The 27,343-nt window shown below is 48.8% G+C and overlaps 1 protein-coding gene and 1 pseudogene across 4 annotated transcripts in view; one reads left to right on the top strand and one right to left on the bottom strand.

Annotated features, from left to right (window-relative positions):
• Positions 1–88: 88 nt before the first annotated feature.
• The window catches only part of Kirrel3 (kirre like nephrin family adhesion molecule 3), a 555,265-nt gene continuing 528,010 nt past the window's right edge, over positions 89–27,343 (bottom strand). The window contains exons 9-18 of one of the 4 annotated variants that reach the window (XM_029481204.1): positions 23,490–23,638; positions 21,568–21,695; positions 20,187–20,313; positions 16,566–16,666; positions 13,181–13,379; positions 11,662–11,697; positions 8,335–8,517; positions 6,949–7,058; positions 2,503–2,589; positions 496–1,953 (exon numbers count right to left, since the gene is read on the bottom strand). In XM_029481204.1, coding sequence (XP_029337064.1) covers positions 1,510–1,953; positions 2,503–2,589; positions 6,949–7,058; positions 8,335–8,517; positions 11,662–11,697; positions 13,181–13,379; positions 16,566–16,666; positions 20,187–20,313; positions 21,568–21,695; positions 23,490–23,638 — 1,564 coding nt within the window. In that variant the 3' untranslated portion in view covers positions 496–1,509. Of the gene's footprint in view, positions 1,954–2,502; positions 2,590–6,702; positions 7,059–8,334; positions 8,518–11,661; positions 11,698–13,180; positions 13,380–16,565; positions 16,667–20,186; positions 20,314–21,567; positions 21,696–23,489; positions 23,639–27,343 lie in introns of those variants that run through there. The other 3 variants (XM_021171554.2, XM_029481205.1, XM_029481206.1) reach the window with 3 other exon arrangements.
• On the top strand, positions 25,187–26,078 carry LOC110301220 (annotated as a pseudogene).

Raw genomic sequence — 27,343 nt, 5'->3', positions numbered from 1 at the left:
CTCTCTCTCTCTCTCTCTCTCTCTCTCTCTCTCTCATGTTTAGTTTTCTACCTAAGTGAGTATACTCTGGGTCTTTTTTTCTTTTTGAGTCCTATACTTGAGTGTTAGCGTATTGGTGGTGATCTATAGTCTTTCAAGAGGGCCTGCTTCTTGTAAAAGGCTAGAAGGATCTGGCCAGTATCCAAAGTCATGGTATTGACTTAGCTACATTTGTCAAGAATTAGTTAGTGTTTGGTAAAACCTGTTTTTTCCCCCTCTAATGTAATCCACAAACAGAGTGTTAACTTGTAGATTCTATAATGACCACAACCAGCCCCAACAATGACCTTCCCTCCCTGGGGAGAACTGAAGTGAAGCAAACAAAACATAACACAACAACAACAACAAAAATCCTTCCAACCAACCAACTAAAAATCCCGAGCTCCCACAATGTACTTGGACTCTTGAGGTCTTCCTGTGGCACGTGCAGAAACAAAAGCACAGAACAGGTTTGTTGGGTAATGGCCCTAACGTTTATTCTTAAGTGGGGAGTGATGGGAAAGAGGTAAAGAAAACTGTCCCTCTTGCACACAGAGTCCTGTCTATTGGAGAATGGATCATTGTTCCTTGTGGTCATCAGCTGAAAGAGTCTGTCTCATCCTCCAGCCTAGATTTTAGCACCCCCTCAAACCCCCATCTCCCAGGAAGCACGCTGCAGTAACTGTTCAAAAAACCCTGACCAGAGCAGTTCTCACACTTAGCTCAATTGTGCTGTGGGAAGGAAGGGAGAACACGGAGCAGGGGATGAGGATGAGGGTGAGGGCTCTGAACTGCACAGTCTGGCACAGGGTGTGTTGGGCCAGTTGTTTTCCAGGAGTTCACATTCTCCCTCTTTCCCTTCCTCAGCTCTGAGGACACTAGACTCTGAAGGGCCAGTCCCACCACCAAGCGCAGAGGTATCAAGTCCAAGAACAGAACTGCAAGAATACAGACACAAACACCAAACAAAGTGGGGGCGGACTCCCAGGCAGATGCTCCTTTGGTCAGGGCCATTTCTCAGCCCCCAGCCTCTGTGGTATAGGCTATGCACAGTGGGGAGGCTGGGGTCTCCGGAGCAGCTCAGTGCTGGGAAAAAGTCCTCCGTTCCTCAAGGCTGCAAGGAATACAGACACCAGGGATGGCTTATGGGCAGCAAGAGGAGCTAGGAAAGTGGACGGCAGTTTCATAAAAGCAAAGTTCTAGCTGCCACGAGTGCCCATGGGAGGACAAGGTGGTTGAGGGACCTTTAGGGAAGAGCAAGAGACAGAGGCCCTGAACACTATCCGCTCAGCTGCATACTCTCCATTTCCCACCTGGGAGCCAGATTTGTGCTTGATCAGAGCTTCGAAGGAAGGTGTTAACAGAGGTGCTCGGAAACCACCCCGGAGGTGGCCAGTTTTAGGGTCCTCTGCAAAGTAGCCCCAATCCTTGGAGAACGAGAATGTACCAGGTCCTCCTCCTTGGCCCATCCCCCACCACAGGGCGTGGTCCTCAGACGTGAGTCTGCATCCGCCGCTGCAGGGGTCGGCTGGGGTCAGAGTTCTGGGAAGAGGACTGGGAATGGTGGGAAGAGGAGGCAGAAGCCTTGCTGGCCTTGTCAAACTGCACGTAGCCATCTTGCTTGCCGCTGCTGCTGACGCTGCTGTCACACTGCGTGTCCAGGAAGGAGCTGCTGTCGCTGAGGGAGCCCCTCTGAAACTCCCGCTCACAAAGCTCAATGGAAGAGCTGCCCATGCCCAGCACAAACCTCTGTCCATAGTCGTAGAGGCGGCCCTGGCCGCTCAAGGTGCTGTAGATGTTGGTGAAGGACATGCCTGTGGGCACACGCTGTTTGCCTGTCGGACGCAGGTCTGGCTGGCAGCTGGACAGGGAGATGGTTGGAGTTGAATGGTGTTCTTTGAAGGTGTTGACACTGTAGTAGCCGTTGGTGGGGTCCTGGGTAGGCAAGAACAAGAGGCGTTTTACCAGGGAGCCTTCACTGTCTGTGGCAGGGGGCCAGGCTGACCAAACTTTGCACGGGGGGAGGAAAGGAGGGAGGGGAGGATTGGGGAGGAAGGGTACTGACCAGGATACAACAAGGGTTAGCATGGCACGGATGCTAGCAGACCCTAGCAGGTGCTCATTTGTCAGGAGGGAAGGTGATAGTGTTCTAGACCTGGTTTACATGAGGGGAAATGCAAGATCATTTGAAAAAACAGCTTTTAGTTGTCTTTGTGTATTTATCCAGAACATGAATACTGACTTCTAAAACCTATGTGTTACAAGACCTCAGGAGGGGAGAATTGTAGGAATTCATCCTTAAGTCAGTTTCTTAGTGTTGGAACAAGGAGAGCAGCTACTTTCAGTCCCTCCCCCTTAGACGGTGACACCTGTCCCCAAACTGGCCTTGAGCCCTTCCATTCTGCTGGCTGTGGGTCTTTGTTTATGTAAGGGATAGATGGGGCCATCATCTCTGTAGTCCGGACCCACAGCAGCTGCTCTTACCTTCAGGTTCTGAAACTCCTTCTCCTCTTCTTTGAGGACCTCCAGCTGTTTCAGCACCGAGTCTTGTTGGAATTCACCCCGGTCCATCTACAATCCAAAAACGGCTACTCAGTGCCAAGAAGGAGAGCTCAAGTCCACCTCCTCCCAGGAGAAGATGAAGAAATGAGCTCCAAGGATGGCCATTTGTATCCCCTGCATGTCTTAGACTGCAGAAAGGTAGGTGAAACAGCTGGATACAGTTCCAGACCTCAGTAATATTCCTGAAACCCTCATGTCAGGGCATAGACAGGAGGTAGGGGTGGATGAAGCATCGGTATAACTGTGAGGCCATGTTTTCTTCCACTGGGCAGGGACATCTCCAGACTTCTCATGTGAATATTTGTTGAAAACTTCTGGCCAGGCCCTGCACTAAGGGCCCTGTATATACATAATAAGATGTAGTACAACAGCTCTGCTTACCTGGGAGATACGCTTGAGATAAGTAAGTACCCATAGAACATCAACACCAGCTATACAACAGGCTCTTTATGGCAGTCTTTTAAATCAGTGCTAGGATGTTGGAAGGAATCCCAGTGGAGATGCTGGCAACATCAGTGCTATGGATTGGATCTGAACTATCCCCCCAAAGGCCATGTGTTCAAGGCTTAGTATCCCCATGATGTGGCACTATTAGGAGGTAGCGCTTAGTAGAAGAGAGTGAGGTCACTGGAGGTGTCCCCTAGAAGAGGCTACTGGAACCAGGCCCCCTCTTGTCTCTTCTTGCTTCCTTGGCCAGCATAAGATAGTCTTCTCTGCTGCATGCTTTTGTAGTGATATTCTGCCTTGATGCAGGTCTAAAGGCATCAGGGCCACATGAACATGAACTGAAAACATGGGCCAAATCTCTCTCTCTCTCTCTCTCTCTCTCTCTCTCTCTCTCTCTCTCTTTGTGTGTGTGTGTGTGTGTGTGTGTGCATGCGCGCACATGTACTCTGTATATGCAAGTCACAGTGTGGACATCAAATGACAATTTTTTAGGTGTTAGTTCTCTCATTGCCCTGGGGTTCTGGGTTCAGACTCAGGTGGTCTGCCTTGAGCGTCACTGGCTTTTGCTCATGAGTCATCTTAGCTACGCTGGCCTTGTTGTTGCTGCTTTGAGACAGGGATTCACTTTGTAGCTCAAGTTGAAGTTGACATGTGGCAAATTTCCTGCTTCAGCTTCCTGAGTCCTGGGATTGGAGGTATGAGCCACTATGCCTTTCCCCCTCCTTTTTGTGTGTGTTGTGTATATAGTTCTGTGTAAAACAGTTCTGTGTATGTAGGTCAGAGGTTAACACTGAGTATCTTAGTTTTTGAGGCAGGGTTGCTAACTGAGCCCAGAGCTCACCAGTATAGCTTGGCTGGCTGGTCAGTGAGCACACGAGATCCTCCTGTCTCCACCTCCCCAAGACTTTGATTGCTGGTGTTTGCTTTTTTTCACATGAGTTCTGAGAAAACTGAACTCAGGTCCTCATGTTTGTGTGTCAAAACACCATATGGACTGGGCCATCCCCCAGCCCTGATTTTCTCAGTGTTCTGTCATAGCAACAGAAAGCCTACTAGCAAAATAGGTCACCCCTCTTCCTCACAGCAGTGACTCAAATGAACTGGAAAACTGTCTTCCTTGACAAGTGCCAAACAGCCTTGGGGGAAAGATCCTGCTCCCTTCCAATCCCTGGCACACCTTGGTTTTAGGACCTTGCATACCGTGGTCACTGACCGACACGCTTCTGGCCAAAGTGAGTACAGTGATCGGTATTTGTGTTGGAATGAGCAGCTGAACTCCAAATAGCCGAGTAATGAGGTGTAAGACCAGGACAAAGCTTCCACAGTGCATGGTGGATGTATAAAGTGACCAGGAACCACAGGGATGCTATCCCCGGACACAAGTTGCCTCACTCCTGCAGGGCCACTCCTGGCTCAGGTTCCCACTCAGCTTGTTGAGCAGGGTGTTTTGTTTGTCTCTTGCATCTCAGTCTTGTGGGCCAGCGTGCCTCCTTCCTGTTATTTCCCCACTAATTGCATTACGTTTTTTTTCACTTTTCCAGTAAATGTACTGATTTCATCTAAATTATTATTGTTCTTTCCCACCAGATATAACGTCTAAGGCACTTCCCCTTGATGATGGAGTATTTCCCAGATCATTGGGTATAAAATCTCCCATTGTGGAGGAAGGGGATCCGTGAATATCTTCCCAAGGGACAGACTAGCTACAGAGTCTCAGCAAGTCCCTTCTGTCAAATTATCCCTTCTGCTCTGCCCCAAATTCTCAGGAACACCTGCCCTCTTCCTGAGGGCGTGGCTTTGAGACAAAAGGAAGACCTCCTTGGGAGAGAACTAAAGAGCCTATCAGGGATGAGGGGTGGACCTGATGAAGCTTAATTAGCTTATTCCTTCTCAGATGTGGGATGTGGTTTCCATCCTGTGTGAAGGAATGCTCTGTCAGGTACTGTGTCAGGGAGGCTCCAGGGAAAGATGCATGACCTTTGCCCTAGAGAAGCTCTGGGGTATCCAGAGAGGCTCCCTGGTCCAGCAGCAGGCTGTCAAAGAGGCTCAAGGGGAATGCAGCAAAAACTAAAGCAAAAACGCTGCACAGCTTGCCAGTGTGTGAGGAGGGGGCAGGCTGAGAACTTCTTGGAGAGGATGACGTTTGAACCAGTTCTTAGTGCAGGGTATGAAATTTATCAGAGAAGTCAACAGGGAGAAAGACCGTGGGTCTTTGATGTATAAAGGACTCTAAACCAGGGATCACCAGTACTTAGTGTGTCTGGAAAGCCACACTATGTCTGGCTGGAAGATGGAACTAGAAAGATTGGCAGGTGCCTTGAGGCAAAGGGCCCGATGACATGTTGGGTAGCTGAACTTCATCGAGCAGATATGGAAGCAACTGTGGGACTTCAGCAGATTGTCACAGGACCAGATTTACATTTAAGAGTCTCATTCATTAGTTCAGGCTGGCCTCAGGGTCATAGAGATAGTACTGTTTCTGCCTCCTGAGCGATGGAGTTATAGGCTGGGCCGCCAGATTTGTGTTTTAGAATGATACTTTTTTCAGGGCCATGGAAGATGGATTGTGACAAGTGCCCAAAGCCAAGTCCTAATTGGGGTGGGGGGGGAGAAGGAGGGAGTGTTGCTGCAGTGGTTCAGGGGGCAAAGCCCAAAATAAGGCAGTGACTATGGAGGAGAGGTGTGGAACACCTTGTTGAGACATATTTTGGAAGCAGAATTGACAGACTCTGAAAATCAATTGACTAGAGAAAGTATAACAGAGAGAAAAGTCAGTTCCACTCATGAAACCTTGAGCCTCTGCCAGGGATGAAGAAGGCAGCAGTTGCTCCCCATCTAGTGGGTGAATTTAGAGCAGCACAACAGTAAACAATCCCTGGGCTCTTGCAGGCAGGCCTCTGCATTCCTAGATTCTGCACAGCCGATTCAGCCAACCACGGATCAAAAAATATTTAGGGAAAATTGCCTGTATCAAACGTGCATATTTTACTCGTCATTAATCCTTAAGCAATATGGTACAGTAATTGTTTACACAGCACTTACATTACACTTCATAAGTAGAGATGATTTATGAATATGAGAGGAAGCAGGTAGCATCTGTATAAATGTTATATAGCATTTTATACTTGTACACATTCAGATTTGGGTATCTGGGAATTATAGGACAGAACTCTGCACATATGTCGAGAGAAAACTCTACTGTATCCCGTGTGTACTCAGGTTGTTACCCTATAATCCTGATGATGGCTCTGTGTATTACTGTGTTCATGTCCATTTCATAGATGGGGTCACTGGGGCTCAGAGAAGCCCTTGTCCTTTATTCCTTGCTCTCTTGTCACTGTTCCCAGATAATGCCACCACGATATAATGTGTTCTGCGAGCTTCCGGCATAGTTGACTAGACTTCTGCCTGGACAGTTGGGAGGATTCTGGTTCTTGCAGAGAGGATCAGGAAGAGGCGGTGCCTGTTTGATGTTGCTGGAGAAGTTTTGCATTTTCTTTTGGTGGATATCCAGTTCCCAAGAAGAAACCAGGGTTTCTGGCAGATGTGTGTGTGTGTGTGTGTGTGTGTGTGTGTGTGTGTGTGTGTGTGTGTGAAGGGGGAAGAGGAGAAAAAAATGCATCAAATATCTATATCATGCCTCTCCCCATGTGAGTCTGTACACAGCCACACATGTGAATTCAAGCATAGGTTCTTCCCTTACTCAGTGGTCAGGATCCAGGTCAAGTGTTGCATCAAAGATGTGTTTGAATCTCCCCCATCATGTCACAGATGCACAAATAAATGCTCATGGCTGAGTGCATGCCCAGCTTACTTTGGGGGCAGAAGGGGTTTGCCTGGATGTGCTGCCTGTCAGCAGTATGGAGAGCATTGGGAAGTCTGTGTGCTCAGGATGGAGTGGGGCATAGGCTGTGCTCTTACCATCAGCTGCTTTATGGTGGTGTGGTCCTCAGCCTCCCGGCCAGAAGATGGCTCCTTGTGCACAATTTCCACTCGAATATCATTTTTGGCTGATACAACACCTTTGAGATCTGGACATAAGATAGGAAAGTGTAGACAAAGAATTCAGTCCTCATCCTTAGGCAAGGCATATCAACTGCCCCACAACCCCCTGCTGCCACCCTTATTCCCCCTGATCCCCGCTCCATCTCAGGATTTAACCTCCCCTCAGACTCTGAAATGTCAGTTTTGCAGGCCCCCACCCATAGAACTTCTGTAGAGATCAACTGTTGGCTGGAAGGGCCTCAAAGACTGGTCGTGCAGGCCATCTAGCTTCTGCAGCATGGCCTGTGGTTAGAGAGGTTGTCCTCATCCATCCCTCTACCTCATCTGACTAGGATCTGTCACCCTGAGTCCCTTCTCACTTTGAGAAGTCTTCTCTGTCTGTTGCTGCCTGGATTTGAGCTCTCCAGTTATAGGGCCACAAATCTTAATATTAAAAAGACCTTAAGGTCTTTCAGCCAATCCAGAGTACACAGAGGTCTAGCCACCCTGAACTAGAGGAGCAGCCTGTTGGACAAATCTTGTTGAAATATGCTCCCTTGTCAGATCCGAGGAAAGGCAGCAAGGGAGGTTTCAAGGCTATTGTGTTGGATAGTCACAAGGTGGTAAGGTTGCTCAGCTGGGAATGGAGGATATATGAGGGGGATCAGCAGCTTTCTCTAACAAGTGAAGGATGCGAGGTGATCATAGCTTGTCCTGGTGACTCAGTGTATTCTGATCCTAGAAGCTCAGAGGTGGTTGGGGTGATAAAAGCTATACCACCCAAGCCTCTAATATCACCAGTAAGGAAATGGAGGCTATAAATAGATGTGACATGCCCAGGGCACTTCCTCTGTTTTCAACTCATCTCTGCCATCCTACCTCTCCCTTACTCCAAAGCTGAGCCCAGCACAGAGGTCCCATGTCCATATGCTCTTTAAGAGTGTCCTGACCCCTTAGAACTGTATTGCTAAAGATAAAAAACCTTGAAAAGCCCGTCCAGGGCAATTCTTCACATGCTTTTGTGCCCTGTGTGGGTGGCTTGCTTTTCAGGTTAAGCTAGCAGTCTTTGCAGAGCAAGGAGGGTCAAGCCACCCTGTTTCCTCTGAGGTTTTCTATACACTCCAAATAACAGTGCTGTGTGTCCAACCCAAAGTGCTAGTGGACTGTCCTGCTACTTGGAGGCCAGTTGAGTTCGGGTCAGCCTCAGTAGGGTTCCCACTTGCTGCCAGACACCCTCCAGGTGCATAACAGTACACCATACCCATCCCTGCCCCAGGAGCTCACAACATTGTTGTGGCCCTTGTTCTTTGTACTCCTGCTTACTTGCTCTCCTGGGCAGTCTAAGCCTGGCCTTTTTCTCTGTCCCCCTCCCTGAGATCCCGGGTCTCCCTCCCGTACTTCTCTGGGAACGGGCACAGCAGAAGGCCACAATGGTTGCCATTAGGACGAGGAAGGCCACGCCAGCTCCTACGGCCACCCCGATGATGACGGCCATTGGTACAGACTCTGCGGGAAAGAAACAGACAAGGCTGATGAGGGAAGGAGAAAACTACTGTCCTGCTAGGGCCCCACCCAGTCCCCCAGGTGCAGCCCCTGCCAAGCTGGGGCCAGACCATGCCATGTGGGACTTTCCTGGGCATGCCTCGGTGGGCCTGGGCAGGCACAGACAGTTCAATAGGGGGTTAGCTCTGGATAGGATTGTTGAGCCTGGGTAGGGGATATAAGGTAGGTGGAGAGTAGGGAGGAGCCAGGGGAAAGGGGTAGATGCTAGAACAGGGTAGAGAGCCAGGGAGAGGAAAACTGGAGATGCAGGACGAGGCTGGCCTAATTTAGCTCTCTTCAGCATTCAGGGAGGGATTTATAATGCATGTAGTGGTTAGTGAGTCATAAGTCCATGGCTTTCCTTTGACAACAACAACAACGACAACAACAAAGGCAATGGCTCCTGTCTCCTTACTTCCCTTTCTGTGGAACAAGGTGGGTACATAGAGACAACTCAGGGCTTTCAGCTCTGAGGCAACTTCCTCCTCTGGCCTGCTGGGAATCAGGACCTACTGTGCTCCACACATATCCAAGCCTTGGGACCAGGGGAGTTCCATCACAGCTTCCTTGCTACCACAATGCTCAGGAGAAAAGGTCCTTTCTTTTTTCTTGACCTCCATACCCTTCTCCTTCAAGGCCAGCCCTTCAACATCCACCATCTGCTTCCATCCCAAAAGGTACAGAACTGTCACCCTGGCGCATTCCCCAGTCTGCCTCTGGTCCTTGCCAAATGTGCAGGAATAGCAGGTAGTGCTGGGGGCAGGGAGTGGGGGTGGGGGACAGGGAGAATGCCTTTCTGTAAAGCAGATGGATGCACATAGGTCCTGAGAACATGACTTTAGGCCCTGAGTAGTCTATCTGTAGCTCTGAACAGCTCTTAGAAATTCCGAGGAAGGGTGAAACTGGATTATAATGAACCCAAGCCGCTCATTTGGGAAGGACACTGAAGCCCAAAGGTATCAGTGACTTGTTCATGGACATGTGTGTGCCTCCTCTGTGTGAACAAGGTCAATCCAGGTCTCCTCACCCTCCTCCCAACTCCAGCCCACTAATCTCTGTGTCACATGGTATTCTCCGGACTGCTGCCCGGTTGTGTCCCTTGCCCTATCACACCCTCTGAACATCTTACCCTATGTTTCCTTGTCTCTTGTCTGTAAAATGGAGTAGTACTAGTGTGCCTTTAGAGGTCTTTAAGGACTTTAGGTAGAAGAGTGAGAGGAAATGTCTTGGAGCAGAGCCAAGGGCCCAGCCTCCTTTAAATGTTTGTTTCAGTTCTTTTGTGGGAGGACAGTAGCAGACAGTAGCCTTAACCGAGAGGAAATTCCTCTGAATGTCTGAGCTCCTTCCCCACCCACATTCATCAGTGCAGCTTGGATGACCCGCAGAAGGCGAGGCATTCTGGAGCTCTGGTTAGAATATCACTGTTCTTCTTTTGATGTTTTGGAAATGAAACTCAGGGCTTCATGAATACTGAGTGCTCTGCTCCCTGACCCCTGCTTACTAAATAGAAGGAAACACTGACCCCCAAGCTGTTGCTGTGAGGTAGGGGGCACCTATTCGACAGGCCTGGTGTCACAGTACCCCAGAATTCACACACGAACTCTCTCTTGTTACCTACCTATTAGTGGCCACGACCTACAGAGGTGACAGGAGGTGACCAAGAGGAAGTAAGGATGGCAAAATCCCAAGGACAGAAAGGGTTGAACTCAGAAATCAGGACTGGGAAAGAGAGATCTCAGCCAAGCTGGCTTTGGCAAACAGGTGTTCCTAGTTAAACCTCATTAGTCCTGCGGTTTGGATTTCTTTATTTTGTGTTTGCTCTAGCACTTGTGGGATTCCTAGTGAGTTTCCTAAGGAAAACTCAGGGATATCCCTTCTCCTCTCAGAGCCAAGGCATTCTCTCTTAACATCCCCAGGCCTCAACGTTCCACCCATAACCCCGGGGAGCTGAGGCAGCAGAAGTATGGCTACTGCTGGCTTGGCTCCTCCAAATCCACATTTTCTTGCACTGTTAATAGCAGGGGGTGCGTGTATCTTGGGTAGGCAGGGGCAGAGGAGAAGGGCTCCTCGAAGGCTGGTGGCATCCCTTACTTTTCCTGGCCTCTTGGATTCTGACTTAGGTCACTTTGTCAGACCCTTTCTTTCTGAACATTCCTTTGAGAGGGACTGGGGAGGGATAGCCGTCCTTAGCTTCCTCTTCATCCCAAGAAGGGAGCTGGGCATGAGGGAGTCTTAGCTACCAGAGGTGGAAGGAATATGAACAAAGTGCCTCACAGGACCTGGACCTCTAGAGATCTGAAGATGTAGGTGGTAGATAATTGCGTGCTGCCTCTGGATAGACCACAAGGGCTCTGTGGGATGGTTGTAATCTAGATTGATGCTCTGAGCAGGGCATGTGTGTCCAAGGAGCGGGGGATGTAGACTCTACATATAGCTCATTAAAAGAGTGACGGAGGCCAGGAAACCAGTGTGGGCAGAGAACTGAGAGGACCCTCAGGCGTTGGCCAGCCCTGTGAAGTAGGATTCACCAAGTCCTGCTGTTCTCCTCTGGTGTCCTGCCTGGGCATTCAGAGGGAACAGTTGTCTAGATGGAACAAATCCACCCATGGAGTCTGATGAGCACTTTGCTATGGGAGCCCTGGAGGGCCAGTGTCCAGCAGTGTTGCTTGATGATGAGATGGTGCTTCCATGACGGGGACACGGGGAACAGGGGAGGCAGTGAGCCAGCAAGCATGGATGGAACAGGCCACAGGCCCCTGGGGAGCGATGTTGAGCTGGTGATGTGCTGAGGAGCAGAGTCAGGAAGGGCCTGGAAATAGAGGGAAGCTGGGGCGGGGATGGGAGCCAGGGCTTCTGAGGACAAAGGGTAGGAGGGGAGCAAGAGCTGCGTCCTGGAGAGGAAGGAGCCCCGGGCTGTAGTGTCAGGCAAGTGTTTAGGGTCTCTGGACGCCAGCTGCTGGGAGCCCCCTCCCACTGCTCTGACTGCACTGAACCTTTGACGCGGGGAGGACAGAGAACTTAGCAGCCTCCCTGCCCCCTTTTGAGCCCCTCCCCTACTAGCCGAGTCCCTCCCTCCAACCCGGGCAGTCTCATCGGCTCCTTCCGTACCTGCTTCCAGCCCGGCTCCCGACTTCATTTCCGAACCTGTTTGGAAATAAAGCAAGCGTCCACAGCCAGGGCCTGGCTGGCCAGGGTGGGGGTAGGACAGGGGATTGGTCACCTGGAAGGGTGAAGGGGGCGGGGTTCCCTTCTCTGTTATGTCTCTGGGACTGCTCCATTGATCCAGGATCCCCCCAACTGAACTTGAGTTCATTCAGCCTGGCATGGCCCTCCGGAGCAGAGGAAGGGATAGAGAGAAAAGCCAAACCTGGAGGGGAGGTTTGGGAGGGTGGAGGTAGGGTGGGAGTGGGACTACTAAAGGAGGGCACAAGGGTAAGGACATCAAGGGGGAAGACAAAGAGGGAGGATAGGCAACAGGGGACCAGGGAGGTTTGGATGATGTGTGGATGGTATTATGCAAATCATATGCAAAGCGTTATGCAAAGCAGCACCTATTAGGAAGAGGTGTTTAGATACGCTGAGACATTTGATCTGTAGGTGTGATCACCGGCCACCTCATTTATTGAGGCTTGGGGGGGGGGTGAGGGGGGGAGTGGAGGTGGGGTCTGGCTGGGACCACTTGCTGGGCTTCCAACCTCTGATCCAGAGGCCCAGGACACCCGTGAACCCCGTGGCTGGGAACTAGCTGGCAGAGGGAAGCTCTTTAGTCTGTTCTAGGACCTAGTGCTACTGACTATGTGCTCAGTGAACTTCTCTGGACTGGCTGTCATCTTTCTGGCACTCTCCATTTGGTAGTCTGAGCTGGAGAACTTTAAATGGAGACTGGAGATCTCTTGTTTGTTCTGAGAAAAGGGCTTGCTATGTTCCCCCAGGTTGTTCTTGAATGTGTGGGCTCAAATGATCCTGCTACCTCAGTCTATTGTGTAACTAAGAGTTCAGGCACATGCTACCATGTCTAGCATGAGACCAAGTTCTTAGCATCAGTAGTGAGGGCCATAGGCATATGGGGCCATAGTGATGGATTACAGAGAGGTAAGCTTCCTTCCTCTTTCTCCACCTCTCAAAATCCAGCTTCTCTGTACTCCAGTACTAATCAGAGTCTCCACTAGGGTACAGTGGTCCAGATGTCTCCTGGGGGTTGCAAGTGGTCTGAGCCCAGCCCCCATTCCCTCACATAAGCATTGCTACTCTTTAGCTTTAGCATTGGCTCATTCTTGGGACTTCTTCTGTTCTATCATGTTTGGGCTAATTCCTCAGCATGTATGTCCAAGCGCAACCTAGCAAGGGCACTTGGGCTCAGAGCCCTCAGGGGAAGGCAGAATGTGTGGAAGCCAGGGTGTTTGACGCCATTGGGTGTTTATCACTGCCATCAGCCAAGCTCACTCTGTGGTCACCCTTTCCTGAGCAGTCCCAGAGGGCATCACTCGGAGTAGTCTTTGTTTCCTTGGTGGGGCCAGTGCCCCTGGCAGCAGAAGGTGAGGCTGCATTGCAGTGAGGAAGAGCGTGAGCCCTGACCTTAGATCTGGCCTGCAATTCTTGGTCCCCGGGGCACCCTGGCAGTCCTCACCTTGTTCCTTGAGTCGGATGATCTCTGTGTCAGAGCCGAAGCTGTTCCAGGCTGTACAGTTGTATATGGTCTGGAAGTCAGCACGCACAATGTTGCTAATGGTCAGTGTGGAGATGACTCCCTCCTCTGTGTTCACCGTCTCCACTGTGTAGCGCCCTGATGTCCCTGACTCCAGCACATTCTCCTTCCAGGACCAGGCCTGTGGGATTGTGCAGGATTAGGAGAGATCATACCTGGACCTTAATATCACCCCCAAGATATGGACATAATTAGGCCCATGTTCCCAATCACTGCCACATACCACCGACACAAACATGTATTTGCATACATATACCACACACTACAAACCTAAATACATGTCACAACTATAAACAACCCACACTAGCACATTATCATGCAGTAACATAGATCCTAGGTCAAACATATGGTCAGCATGTGCATACACTGATATGTTTGCATGCACATACCCCACACTAAAAACACACCCACACATGCACATTATAAAACACATCTAAGTACTCAACACCCATACACATATCAACATGTGCAAAAGCACATTATACATACACACTATACCACAAACTATGAAAATAAATACACATGAACAACACATTACACACTTGTATGGCATAAGCACGCATACTACAAACACTATACATACACACAACACAAACCATGCATTCAGAACTATTCATATGACATATCACATCACAATACACATGTGTGTATGTGCCACTGTTCACATAAATATAGTCACAACATAGAAACGTATGCCATACCATCTATGCATATCAACCATATCACATACCCACAGTACAAACATACATATGTTTATATATATACATTACAAACCATATACTACACACACATGTACTGTATATACATACACATATACATTCCATGACACCAAATAGCACATCAGAAATTGAATTCCACCAGCATGCAAAAATAAATATGTCACAACACATACCATATCACATACAAGCAAGAACACATATCAATGCAGACGTATTTGTACATACCCTAACATATACACACCCACTATACATGTGCATCACACATACCATGTGCACATATGCATCACAATATATAGCACACTACACAGATACACACACACACACACACACACACATTGCATGTATACATATCCTATTGACCATGTACATGCATATCCATCCATATCTGAGGTTGGGGACACCTCAGAGGATATTTCCCTCCCTGAAGGGTACTCTATGTAGTTCTGCACTAGGAACATTTTGTAGGCAAGGAGGGAGCCTTTGTGGCAGCAATGTAACCCTCCACATGGCTACTTTTCTGGGCTTCCTTGCCAGTGCTCCTTGGTGCTGAGCCTTGGAGAGACAGAGAGACTTTAAAATTCTTGAACGAAGATTGTGACCAAGACAACGATGAACTGCTTATCCACCGTTTTCACCTCCCCCTGTTGACATCATGGTATTGGCCATCACACCTAGATTTGGAGACTTTCTTTTTTTTATGGGAATATGTTCAAAATGGTGTGCTCCATCATCTCCATTTCTTTGTTTATAGGGGTGACTTTACATGAGCTTTATCATGTCCACCATTTCTGTAATCTTGCTCTATGTTCAATGCCAGAAAGCACAAGTGAGGGCTTGGCTTTCTTCCCAGCTGTGGGGCTGTTTGTGGCATCCTTGGTTTTACTCACTAAGGCCAGCACCCTTCAATGCTGTGACAACCACAAAGGTCAGTAGACACTGCCGGATGCCTCTAGAGGACCTAGGGAGAGCTACTAGCCCAGAAATAAATAGCTATAAAGAAAAAGATGATGAAAAAAAGCTCTAGGGTGGTTGAGGGGGAATCTTTTACAATGGCCACAAGTTATAGTTACAGTTTTTAAAAAAAGTGAATGGGGAGACAGAGGTAAAAGTGACTATGTGCAATTATTTGCAATGTTGTGTGAATCTTTCAGACAGCAAATGAACCAGATGCCTGGGACAACATTTAACAGCAATAATCTTCTACCAATGTCTTAGTTTACCAGGCAGCATTGCTGGCACACATAGGCTCTTATTTGAGCAGTGCCCATCTGAGCTATAGCCTTCCAGCACTGTTATACTGCAGGCTGGCTTCTGGGCAGTCTTCTAGTAAGACCATCTGTCATGGTTTGAATGAGAATAGCTCCCATAGGTGCATATGTTTGAATACTTGATCTACACTGGTGGAACTGTTTGAGAAGGATTAGAAAGTGTGGCCTTGTTGGAGGAGGTGTGTCACTTGGGGTAGGCCTTCTGCTTGCATATCAAGATGTGGACTCTCAATTGTTTCTACCATTATGTGGTTGCTCTGCCATCATGGACATTATCTAACCCTCTGAGCTGCAAGCCTAATTAAATGCTTTCTTTTGTAAATGAACTTGGTCTTCTGGTTTCCCTACAGTGATACAAAGTAACTAAGACACCCTCATTGGGGCAGGGGATTACTAAAGTAACACTTGCCTTCAGAAGTGCTACACAATGCTCTCCTTTTCTTTGTTTTTATACTGGAGCAGCTACCAGTTTCAAATCCATGTGGGGTGGTGAGGGAGCATTGTGTTTAGAAAGATGGATTAGTGGGTTAGGTGTTTGCCACAGAAGCCGGTGTCCCCGAGTTAGATCTCTAAAATGTACATGACTGTGAAAGGAGAGAACTGATCTCACAGTTGTCCTCTGATCTCTCCTGCTGATCTCAGCACTCAGTCCACCTCCACATCCTACTCACACAATGATTAATACATTTAATTTTTTAAGTCTTTCTTAATAAAAGAAATGTAAACACCAAGGTGCAATGAAGGTGGGCTCGGGGTGGGAGTCCGGGGTTAGGTGGGCTGTGTCTGGTCTTCCCTGGAGGCTGTGAGGTTAGAGGAAGAAAGGATAATACAATGGCCATTTTAGAGGGGGCTTCTCCATATGGAAGGCACAGAGTACCTCCTGGACACCAGGAGGAGAAGAGGCAGAAGAGGATAATTCTGGGAGGCCCAGGGATTTCTGGCAGTAAACTGTACCCAGTTTACAATTTTATGACATTGGCTTTGAGCCCAGGAAAGAAAAGAAATGAGTTGTCCGTTCCTGCTGCTGTTTTCACTTGCCCTCTGCACACAGGGTGCCTAATTCAGTCTGAAACACCAGTGTTAGCACTTGGAGGCATGCATACTATCTCCAAGCTTGCCTGCTCTGAGGCAGGAGGCTGCCTCCTCTTAGCTCATCCTCAGGGTATACTATCTCAAGGCACAGCTAGGTATCATTTCATTCTAACGGAGGGGAAGGGAAGCTCCAAGGCTTGCACCAGTTTTTTTTTGGGGGGGGGGCACCCAAGTGTTGCTGGATGCTGGGGGTGGTACCTCACCACCTTCCCTCCCAGGAGCACTCACAATTCGGTCAGGCGGTGGTGTGCTCCGGATGAAGCACTTGATCTGGCCCTTCTCTCCATGGAGGGCATGCTGGGTCTGTGTGCTGGAGATGATGGGGGGTCCTGTTGGGAAGATGACATCATGTTGGGGATGCAGAAAGGGCAGAGCCCCAGCTGGCACCCTCTTTTGATGGGTTCAGAAGCGTGTTCACCAATCCAAGCATTCAGCAAACGTTTACAGAAGACCTGTGCATGCAAGGCAGAGTGCGAGGTAGAGGACCTGAAGATAAATTAGGCATTCCATCATAAACCTCTCCTGGGAACGCGAGTGAATGCATCCAAGACAGAATTCCCAGGATATATTAATAACATGAAAGGTGGTGAGTGTTCATGCCACAGGAGTGGTGCAGATAAAGACTAACTGGCTTCAGAGGAGAGAGAATAATTCTATCTGCAGATGAGGAGTGTTTTGCAAAGGAGATGGTGAGCTTGGGAAGGGAGTCGAGGCAACCACCAATATGAGAGAAGATTGCAAGCAGAGGGCATGGGAATGCCATCCAGCCTTGCTTCCTTGTTGGAATTCAAGCAATTTCTCAATTTTCCAGCAGAGGGCAAACTTGCCTAAGAAATTGGGTATCTGTTGGGCCAAGAAGGAAAGGAAAGTGGCGCTGTTCCTTCACCAAGGGTGGGAATTACCTTGCAAAAGGGATGTCTGGCTAGCTGAGCTCATAGCCTAATCCTATACAGGTCTGAGAAGATCCTCTAGCTTACTGTCTTGTTTTTCTCCACATACACAACCAGCCAGGCCAGTTGAAACCACAGCTCCAAACCTGACTCAGTATTATCCCAATCGGGGTGTGTGTGTGTGTGTGTGTGTGTGTGTGCAAGCCAAGGGACAGCACCTGGAGTGAAGCCTGTCTCACTGACACTTCCAGTTAACTGCCCTTTATCTCCACATAACTTGGGCTGGACTGGTTGAAGAATGAGGGAAGGGATGAAAACATTCTCGCATGGTCCCAGTCCCTGGGGTGATGGTTGGGATTTAGACCTCAGGAAAGATAGCTAAGAGGGAGAGATCCTGAGAAGAGGCAAAATTATGCTGGAAACAAAACAAAAATTGCCGCAAACATAATTGCTGTTTATTAACCACCTTAATTAAAACAGATTTGCATTTCTATGAGTGGTTCTCAGCCAAGGGGAAAAACAGGTATTGGGAGAGATGGCTTCTGAGTTCGGAATGGGAATAGCTCTGTCTGATGCACAGACATGGGAGACCTCAAGGTAAGAGCTTTGTCCACAGATGACTTTAGAGGTGGGCTGAAGCTGGCTTTTCTCCCCAGAGTTCCTCTACTCCAAGAAGCCGTTGGCTCTGAGCCACAGCAACTACATTCTGTGGCACCTGGGTGATGCTTTGCTTTGCAGCTGGGCTAAGTGATGATACCATAAAGAATCTTTTCCTTTCATTTCCCAGGAACTAGGAATCCCCAGGGGGTTCACGGGTCTCTAAAAGCTGTCAACAAATACATATACTTTTTTTTTTTTTTGGCTTCTTGAAAGAAAACCAAAAAAACTAGGATAAAGGAAAGCAGGCTCGGAGAACCAATGGGTAATTGGCAGCCATCTTCCCCTTCCTCCTGGTACCTGCTTTGATCCAGCTCAGATTATAGTGGTGCCAATTCATTTCCCAAGGCCACGGGTCTGGGTGTCACTCACAGGAGGAGGGCTGTGAGATGGGGGTGCTCTAGACGCCAGGGCCCCGGACTACCACCTCACCACCTCTCCACCCGTTCTCCAACTACAGGCAGGATAGACAGTTCCCAGCTCTCGTGGTGCCTGGCAGGTTCCTCCCTTTGAGTCATTTTATCTAGGCCCCAGTCGCACAGTGACTAGCAGAGAATAAGCAAGGGGCCGTTCCCTTCCTCCTGATGATTCCTTCAGCCGGTCTCTACCCAGCAGCCCAGGGAAGCCATGCAGGGTGTGGGGGAAAAATGGACGGAATAACTGTTGGCTGGATGCCAGAGCCTAGGCTGGAATGTGGGTCCTTCTGAGGTGTGTGTGTGTGTGTGTTTCCCAGGAGCAAAGGAAGATCCTCCTCCCCCCTCCCCCCGCAAAGTCTTTTTAAGTTCCCAATAAGAAATTCCTGAATGTCTTAAAGCTACAGTAAAAACGCCAGCCCCTCCCTCCTCTCCCCTAGACACAAGGATGCTCAGTTAGTAGCTCCAGGCAAGTGTGTGTCTGAGAGTCCCGAGCCTTGGAGGGAGGGGGGGGGGTCACAGCTGACAACAGGCATGGCAGCTTGGCTCCTCAGCGCCCTCCCCAGAGCGGGCAGTGGGGAGGGTTGCCGATTTCACTGTGGCCTGGCGCGCTGAGCGGAGTGTCAGACACAGGCTCGGCAGGAAAAGGCTGCAGCCTCTGTTGCCATGGATATACCGAGGCGCGATCAGATGCTGTTATTTTTAGCCCTGCAGTGCCAATTTATTGGTGGCATCCTGGGGACACACAGGAAAGGCAGGAGGGCTTGGGAGTCTGGGTTCTGCCAGGGAGAGGTGACGTGTGAATGCTCTGCTGTCTGGTTAGCTGGAGTAGATTGACCATGTCTCTGCAGCAGTTGCCCTTCTGCAGAGAGAAGAGGAACCACCGGGCTGGAGCTGAGTAATGGGGACAGCGCAGGGATGCTGAAGAGACATCAAGCTGAGCTTGGTTTTTTTTCCACAAAGAAGGAGAAGAGATGAATTTGTCTGTGGGTGGCTTCCTGTGTTGAGATATAGTCACTTCGGATCATTTCCAGAATTTGCCTCACACCCTGCTCTCGGGCCAGGACCCTGAAGCCTCACACAGGACCTGAAGCTCAGGACTTTGATCTGAGGCAGCACACAGCAGTGCACGGTGGTGGTGGGGTTTAGGCCTTGGCGTTTCTCACTCCTATAAAAAGGCAACCCTGATTTCTGACCATAGCTCAAGTGTGCACTGTACCAGGATCTTGAAACTTCCATCTTGCTGCCAGACTTCTTGAGTCTGGCCTGAATTGGTTCTAGCTTTCTTATGGGCACCTTCATCTCAGCATCCAGGTCTGGTCTGACACTACCACCCCTCAGTGTTTCACAGGCGGTCGTAAATGAACTCCCACTCTGAGCGCACTTTCCTGCTGTGGCTACGTTCACTGTGTGTGAAAAGACATGCTCCCTGACCTCAGGAGGGCACTGTAGGCCTGGTCTCTGGGGAGGGTGACATGTCTCTCTGCCTGGGCAGCCCAAATATAACAGGAAGTGGGTGATCATGAGAAGTGAGAGGTGTGCCCTTAATCTCTCCATGGGCCTTGACAGGGGCCTTGGGTGACAAGGTAGATAAAGGAATGTGGTCACCCTCTGACCTCTGACCTCCTTTTCTTAGCCAGGATAAAATCCACCACCTCTCATACACGTCTACTGAGATCCGTTGGAAGGCACTGAAAAGGAGGAAAGAATCCACAAACTTACCAGTTTACCTTTACCTCCACAGACAGATAGAATGCTGTGTTAGGGGCAACCATGCCTAGAGTCAGTGACCTCCCCTTTGGGAACAACACCTGCTACCAAGATGCCTTGGGACTCTCCCCTCCTTCCAATTCCCCACTCCCATTTTGGTGTTTGAGTGGGGCTCTTACCATTGACAGTCAAGGTCACCTCTCTCTCCCCAGCTCCTACCCGGGGCACCACAGCCCGGCACACGTACTTCCCAGCATCCTCTTGGCGGACAGATTTGAGGGTTAGGGTCTTTTCATTGCTCAGGACCTAGGAAGAGGGAGAGGGATCAGATAGAGAGAGTAAGGGAAGGCTTTCTCTAACTGGAGTAGATTGCAGACGCAGACTCCAGCATCTCTTTAAACACCAAGGTGAAGTGAGAGCTAAGAGATAGATAGTGCCATTAAGGCTTTGAGAGGACACACACACACACACACACACACACACACACACACACACACACACGGAGACCTCCTTTCCAGAGATGCAGGTCTATGGGTGTAGTGCACTGTGGTGGCAGGAATGTGAGAGTCACTAACCAAGGATCCATGGCTTCTTCATATGGAGAGAAGGATGCTACTAGCTACCCTTCTGTCACCTCCCAGCTCCTCATGGGTGAATTTATCCCAAAAATGAATGTGGAGGGTCCTTGAATCTAGGTCTTCTGAGTCATTATTAGCATCCTCTTGGGAGATAACTGGAGGCGATGATATTAGCTAGTCTTGGACACTAGCTATTCCTGTCTCCAGCACTAAATACCTGTATGGTATTGGTCAGTTACTGACTGTCTCAAAGGCTCATCCATCTCAAGGGGGCAACGGCACCACCTGAACCCCAGCTGTAGCTGTAAGCACATAAAAGACTATCCAAAGGTTGGTTCCTTCTGCCTGACCACAAAACAGTGCTGAGATTAAAGGTAATGTTTTTGTTGACTTGTTTCTCCAGGGTAGAACTTCTTTTTGTCGCCCTGGCTGTTATGGAACTTAATTCTGCAGACCAAGCTGGCCACAAAGCTCTTCCTGCCTCTGTCTCTGAAGTGCTGGGATTAAAGGTGTGTGCCACCATCACCCAGAGACTAAGGGTAAGTTTATCTGGGGAAAGCTTAGAAATCTTTCTAGTGCTAGGGATAACTGTTCTATGCATAGTGTGTTCAGAGTGACACAGGGGGGCTGGAGAGATGGCTCAGTGGTTAAGAGCATGCACTGCTCTTCTGAAGGTCCTGTGTTCAAATCCCAGCAACCACATGGTGGCTCACAACCATCCATAATGACATCTGGTGCCCTTTTCTGGGGTGTCTGAAGGCAGCTACAGTGTACTTACATATAACTAATAACTAATAAATAAATCTTAAAAAAAAAAACAAAACCAGAGTGACACAGGTACAGGAGACTTTGAGTTCCTGTTCTTCTTTTTGGGACTCCTTGGATTACTATAGAGATTGTTTTCCCCAAACCCTCCTGCCTGCTCCACTATCTATGGCCCAATTTCTGCTGTAGGACCCTGGAGAGTGGCTTGAGGACTCACCACACCAGAACCTCGTTTCATCCACACGATGGTCAGAGATGGGTTGCCGATCCACGCACAGCTGAAGACAGCATCGGAGCCCAGATCTACCAGCAGGGACTGAGGCTCTGAGGTCATTCGAGGACCGACTGTGATGGGGAGGAAAGAGAGGATGGGCTTAGGAGGACTGGGGGGATCTGGGGAGCCTTTGCTCTAGTCTCCTCTCCATAAACACCACAAAGAGAGGCAGGAAGGTAGTTGAGTACTTAGCCACCTCAATCCACTTCAACCTCTATCACCTCAGTCAACACCTCAGTCAACCCACTCCGTTAAGTTTTGATTTTTCTGAGGCTAGCCTGAGGTACAGCAGTGGGACTCTGGAAGTGAGAATGAGATACCTTTTGTCCAGGCTCACCCTTTCTCGGGTCTACAAAGTAGGTGGTACCAGTCATAGGAAGAAGGCATTTAGGCCAATTTCTACCTCGATTTACCTTTTAATCCTTTCTTTTTAAAGTCCTTGTTTCATCTGGCTTCAAAAGGTTGAGGGAACCTCTTGCTCCAGAAATCTTGGGCATCAGGACCCTGACTTGAAATGACCTGGTTCACCATTCTAGGGATTTACAGAGTGTCTTCTTTTTTTTTTAATTTGGAATATTTTATTATTATAATTTTTCTCACTTCTCGAGAATTTCATCCATGTACGCAATGAAACACGATCATGTCTTGCACTCACTACCTTCCTTCATGCTCCTAATATGTCCCTCACATGCCCCCATGTTTCTCAATGTCTTCCTTTTAAAATTGCTTTAATAAACATGAAGTCAAATTAGTGTTTCCCGTGTGCGCAGAGGTATGCAGCTCTTACAGGATGTCTTCTATCCAAGACACCTCAGACCCCTTCTTCGCTTTCTAGAACTAGACTAGCTCTTGACCCCACCTCTGGCACCTCTACTCAGTGCGTGTGAGTCCTTGTCTAACCTAGTCCACCACCCTTGGCCTGTAGACCAAGCCTGTTCCATATAGTGGCTGGGTTACGGGGAGAGCTGTGCACGAAAGCCTTGGAGTGCTTCATTGAGAAGGCAACTAGAACTCATTGTCTAGACCCAGGAGATGGAGAGTAGTTTCAAGATGGGATGTAACAGGTAAGACAATATAGCTACTGAGTCTCTGTAGGACGTAAGGGTCAGGCAAATTCAACTTTGTGAAGGTGCTTTTAAAACGTTCACATACTAATGGTTTGTATGTGAACTAATTATATATATGGTTGTGATAAGCATCTCAGACTGGCTTTGAACTCACTAAGTAGCCCGGCCTGGCCTCAAACTCAAGGCAATCCTCCTGTTTTAGCCTTTTGAGTGCCTGGATTACAGGGCCTCTGTTTTTTGTTTTTTGTTTTTTACATCCATCTGGCTAGTCCTTAAAAGTAGGTTGACTTCATCTGTTGGGCCACTGGTGAGGAAAAGGAGCAGTGGGACAGTGGAGTGTGTATAGGTGATGGATTTAGTTATTGTCTGGCTTCAGTCCTCACCCTGATACTTACTCCCTGCATGCCCTTGAGAGTACATCTCCCTCATTTTGATAATGGGGAAATAAGATATACTTATGGACTGTACATGTGACCCCCTCAGATTTACATGCTGAAACCCCCATTGTGGATGCATTAGGAGGTAGGATCCTTGGGAGGAGACTGGGATCCATGGGCACCAGAATAGTAGTGCCGCTTCTTGATTCCTGCTGGTCAGCCCTCCCAGTCCTCAGTAACCGGTCACTGCACTATGAGATGGTGCCTCAAAGGGAGGAGTCAAGGATCTAGACAGGAGTGGTACTAGGAGATGCTGTAACACGCAACATGTACACTGTGTTTGTGTGATGAGTCTAGCTATAGTCTCAGCCACACACCACCCACTGCCTGATCCCAGGGTTCCCTGAGCCCCCACACTCACAGTAGACATCCACTGTGCGGCTGAGGTTGGTGCTGCCCAGGGTATTGGTCACTTCACAGGATACAGGCTCTGAGAAGTATGTGTAGTCCACCGTGGTCCTATACAGCTCCCCAGATGCCTCCTTGATGATGTGACCCCGTTTGGCCCACCTGCAATGGAGGTCAGAGGTCTATGGGAGGGTATCCCCTTGGAAGCTGGACCCACCAATCCCTCAAGAAAATGAGGAGATGAGTTTGTACCCACAAGGTGGTCATGCAGGTGATTGCCTTTGAGCCATGGTCGACAAGCAGTCAGAGGCACTTGACAAGTAGGTTATTTGGGGGGGGGGGGGGGGGACCTGGCTGGCTATCCCATGGTGGCCAGGACATTTGATAATCCAACTCTCAGTCACCAGACAGCCTGGCCATACTGTCCGAGTTCTATCCTGGGCCTCAACATGGGCTATGTAGGAAAAGAAGGGAGGCCGAGTGTATGATGTCAGAAGTAAGAGCTAATGAAGCATGCCCTATTCATGCATGAATATAACACATATCAGTGTGCGGGGGGGGGGGGGGCACACACACAGATAAAATAGGCTTCGAGAAGTTTGGTTTCCAGACCAAGTAATGTAGATTTTTGAATCTACACATTATGTCCTCACTCAGCAGCTCTTTTAGCTTCTGCCCCATCACAGGTCCCTCATCATGCCCCACCCCCATCCCTCTCTTCTTGTTGATCTTTTCAGCCTTCCTCCCAGGGTAGATTCTTGAGGCCACAGCTCCATTTGCCCTGGTTGGTTATGGACCAGTGGGTAGGAAATGTTGCTCATGAGCTAATTAGGACCGTTTTGAAAGGAAGAGACTAAAAAAGCTTTAGGCACCACTTGATCTTAACCCTGGAGTAGTGACTACAATATTGGGACAGACACTAGGTGACAGCCATGTGCACAAAGGGCAGGTGAGTGTGTGTGCATGTGGAAAAGTGCACATAATGTATTCACATATGCCCATGAGGCTTTTCATGTGTATGCAAGCATGAGTGTATGCATGTATGCCTATATGTACTTTATGAGGGTTTGCTTGTGTGCAAGTGAGTATGTGCCTATGTACTTATAGACATATGTGTATATGTGTACACGAGAGTATTTATATGTGTGGAAGTTTAAATATATGCATGTATATATATATGTGTGTGTGTGTACATGTATATGTGCCTGTAAGTGTAAGAATGTACATGTGTACATGAATATAAGTATTCATGTATACATGAATATAAGTGTGAATATGTGCTTATGTGTTCATATAAGGGGTTTGGGTTTGGATGTATGTAAGTGTATGTGCATGCATATACCCATCTGTACATGAATACTGGTGAATAAATATGTGGACATATGAATGCTCATATGTTCATGTACATATATGTATGTATGTGCATGTGAGGGTATGCATGTGTACGAGTGTGAGTGCATATGTGTATGTGTTTGTGTATCGAAGGTTTGTATGTGTGCAGGTGTGTGTGCATGTGTGTGTGCATGTGTATGTATATGTGCCTGCCTGTGTACGTTTAGATTACAGATTCTTAAGGGAAAAAGCATTTATAGCTCCTTGACTTAAATTTAAATTACTACATTCACTCTTGGAAACCATAAAACTTCTAACCAGGCTCCTGGGAATCTGCAGCTGTCTTGGGCTGTTTGTAAAGCTGGAGAGGGGCAGGTGAGTAGTTAGCGCTCAGGCTCGGCAAGGAGCAAGGCAGAAGCACCGGAGCAGACCGCAGTGCAGGCAGGCAGCCACTAGGGCCAACACCTCGCAGCATCTCTGCTACCCGTGTCACTGAGCAACTTCTCCATGAAGCCGCCCTCGGCGCAGAGCAGTCCCACGGCGGTCGCGGCCGCAGCCCCGGCCATGGATTCCGCGGCCGCTGCCGACCTGACCGACGTGCTGTGCGAGTTCGAGGCGGTGCTGGCCGACTTTGCGTCGCCCTTCCACGAGCGCCACTTCCACTATGAGGAGCACCTGGAGCGCATGAAGCGGCGCAGCAGCGCCAGCGTCAGCGACAGCAGCGGCTTCAGCGACTTGGAGAGTGCAGACTCAGTGTACAGGGACAGCTTCACCTTCAGTGATGAGAAGCTGAATTCTCCAACCAACTCCTCTCCAGCTCTCCTGCCCTCCTCTGTCACTCCTCGGAAAGCCAAATTAGGTGACACTAAAGAGCTCGAAGACTTCATTGCCCATCTGGACAGAACCTTAGCAAGTATGTGAAGCAAGGAGTTTGGGGTCCAGAAGGCTCTGAGGACCTGGCAAATTGGCTACTAGAATCTGCTGCAGGAGAGGGCAGAGCTGAGGCTCCTGCCCCCTGGCCATTCTTGGTTCACTATAACATTAGCCATTGGGCCCATCTCTGGGCAGTTCGGAGAGTGAAGCTGACTTTGTTTACCTACCTGCAGCATATTCAACAGAGGATCTATCTAATGTGTTTTTACTCCTTTAAACATAGCTCTTCTATAATTTAAAATGCTTTTATGGAAATATTTGTAATTACTTATATATAGTTGGAGGTCATAATAAGCTTTCCCATCATAATATATTTTTGTATACAAATAAAATTTAAACGGAGAAAAAAAAAAAAAGCTGGAGAGGCCTCTAGGTCCCACGGCTGGTCCATGTACTTGCCATCCTCTGACCACGGCAATGTCTCTTCCCTTCCTTTCTTCACTCCTGGGCCTCTCTTGGTCACACAGATTCTGTCTCCTCCATCTTTTCTCTAGCTCTTGGCTCAGTGCGTTTTGTCTAGCACCAAGAGAGACGGCCACTTCTCTGCATCCCAAGGAACACCTAGACTGGCTCCATGTGGTTATTATCTTGAATTAATATCGAGTAACTACTAAGAACACGATTAATAATAACAATTATAGTTTAACAACAGAGCAAGCCGTAGCTCCCCGAGAGCTTAAGGAGCTTCCCAACAAACCATTATGAGTTATTCATGAGTCGTTTCAATTCCTAACTTTAATTTAATGACCAGACTTAATAGTCAGGCATGGCCCCTGCCTGAGGTGGACTAATTCTGTTCCAGACACACAGCTGGGGATCGGTGTCCAGCCTCTCCTCCTTCAGCCCTGTTGAAGGGAGGGCTTATAAGTGGTGAGATACTGCAGCGAGGCTGATGAGGGGCTGATAGCTGAGAGGTGGGTGGGGAGAAGCTCAGGTAAGCCTTCTCTGCACTTGATGTTTAGAGCATGTAGCTTGGGCTTGACCTGTGTCTGTGCCCAAGGGTGCTGGTTCAGATAGGCAGGCTGTTTTTCTTTGGGGGGATCCTGGAGAAGATGGGAGCTTCTCCCCTTTCTTCCTGGGGCACTCACTGGGGAGCTTAGAGAGGGCCATGCTCACCAAGATCAGATTGTCAGAACATCAGGGGGCCCAGCAGGTCTGTAACCCAGAACTCCAGGATTTGTGGTTGTGCTTTCTAGGCCAGGTTGGCTTTTCTTTTTACCCAAAGAGGAAGAAATAGGATACAGCTTGCCATGGGAAGTGTCTGCCTCAGAAGAGATCTGAGCCAGCTCACCATGAGATTCCAAAGGAGGGAAGGCAGGAAGGAGGTGGGAGTTGCCTATAGGATTGGATTTTGGAGGGTTGAACCTAGGCCTTTTGGGAAGGTAACTCCCATCCCCCAACTCCCTTAGTGCTTTCTGCTCATATCTTGACTATCCAGTCTTTCTTCTCCCTTACTTCCTTCACACATTAAACAGATCTCTGAAGGCCCGTCAAGAAGCACATGATGTCCCTCAACAGAGGAATGGATACAGAAATTATGGTACATTTACACAATGGAGTACTACTCAGCTATTAAAAAGAATGAATTTATGAAATTCCTAG

The sequence above is a fragment of the Mus caroli genome, chromosome 9 (assembly GCF_900094665.2).
Source record: "Mus caroli chromosome 9, CAROLI_EIJ_v1.1, whole genome shotgun sequence".
Taxonomy (NCBI): domain Eukaryota; kingdom Metazoa; phylum Chordata; class Mammalia; order Rodentia; family Muridae; genus Mus; species Mus caroli.
The sequence above is the reverse complement of the archived record's forward strand: the minus strand, read 5'-3'. Positions and strand labels throughout refer to the sequence as shown.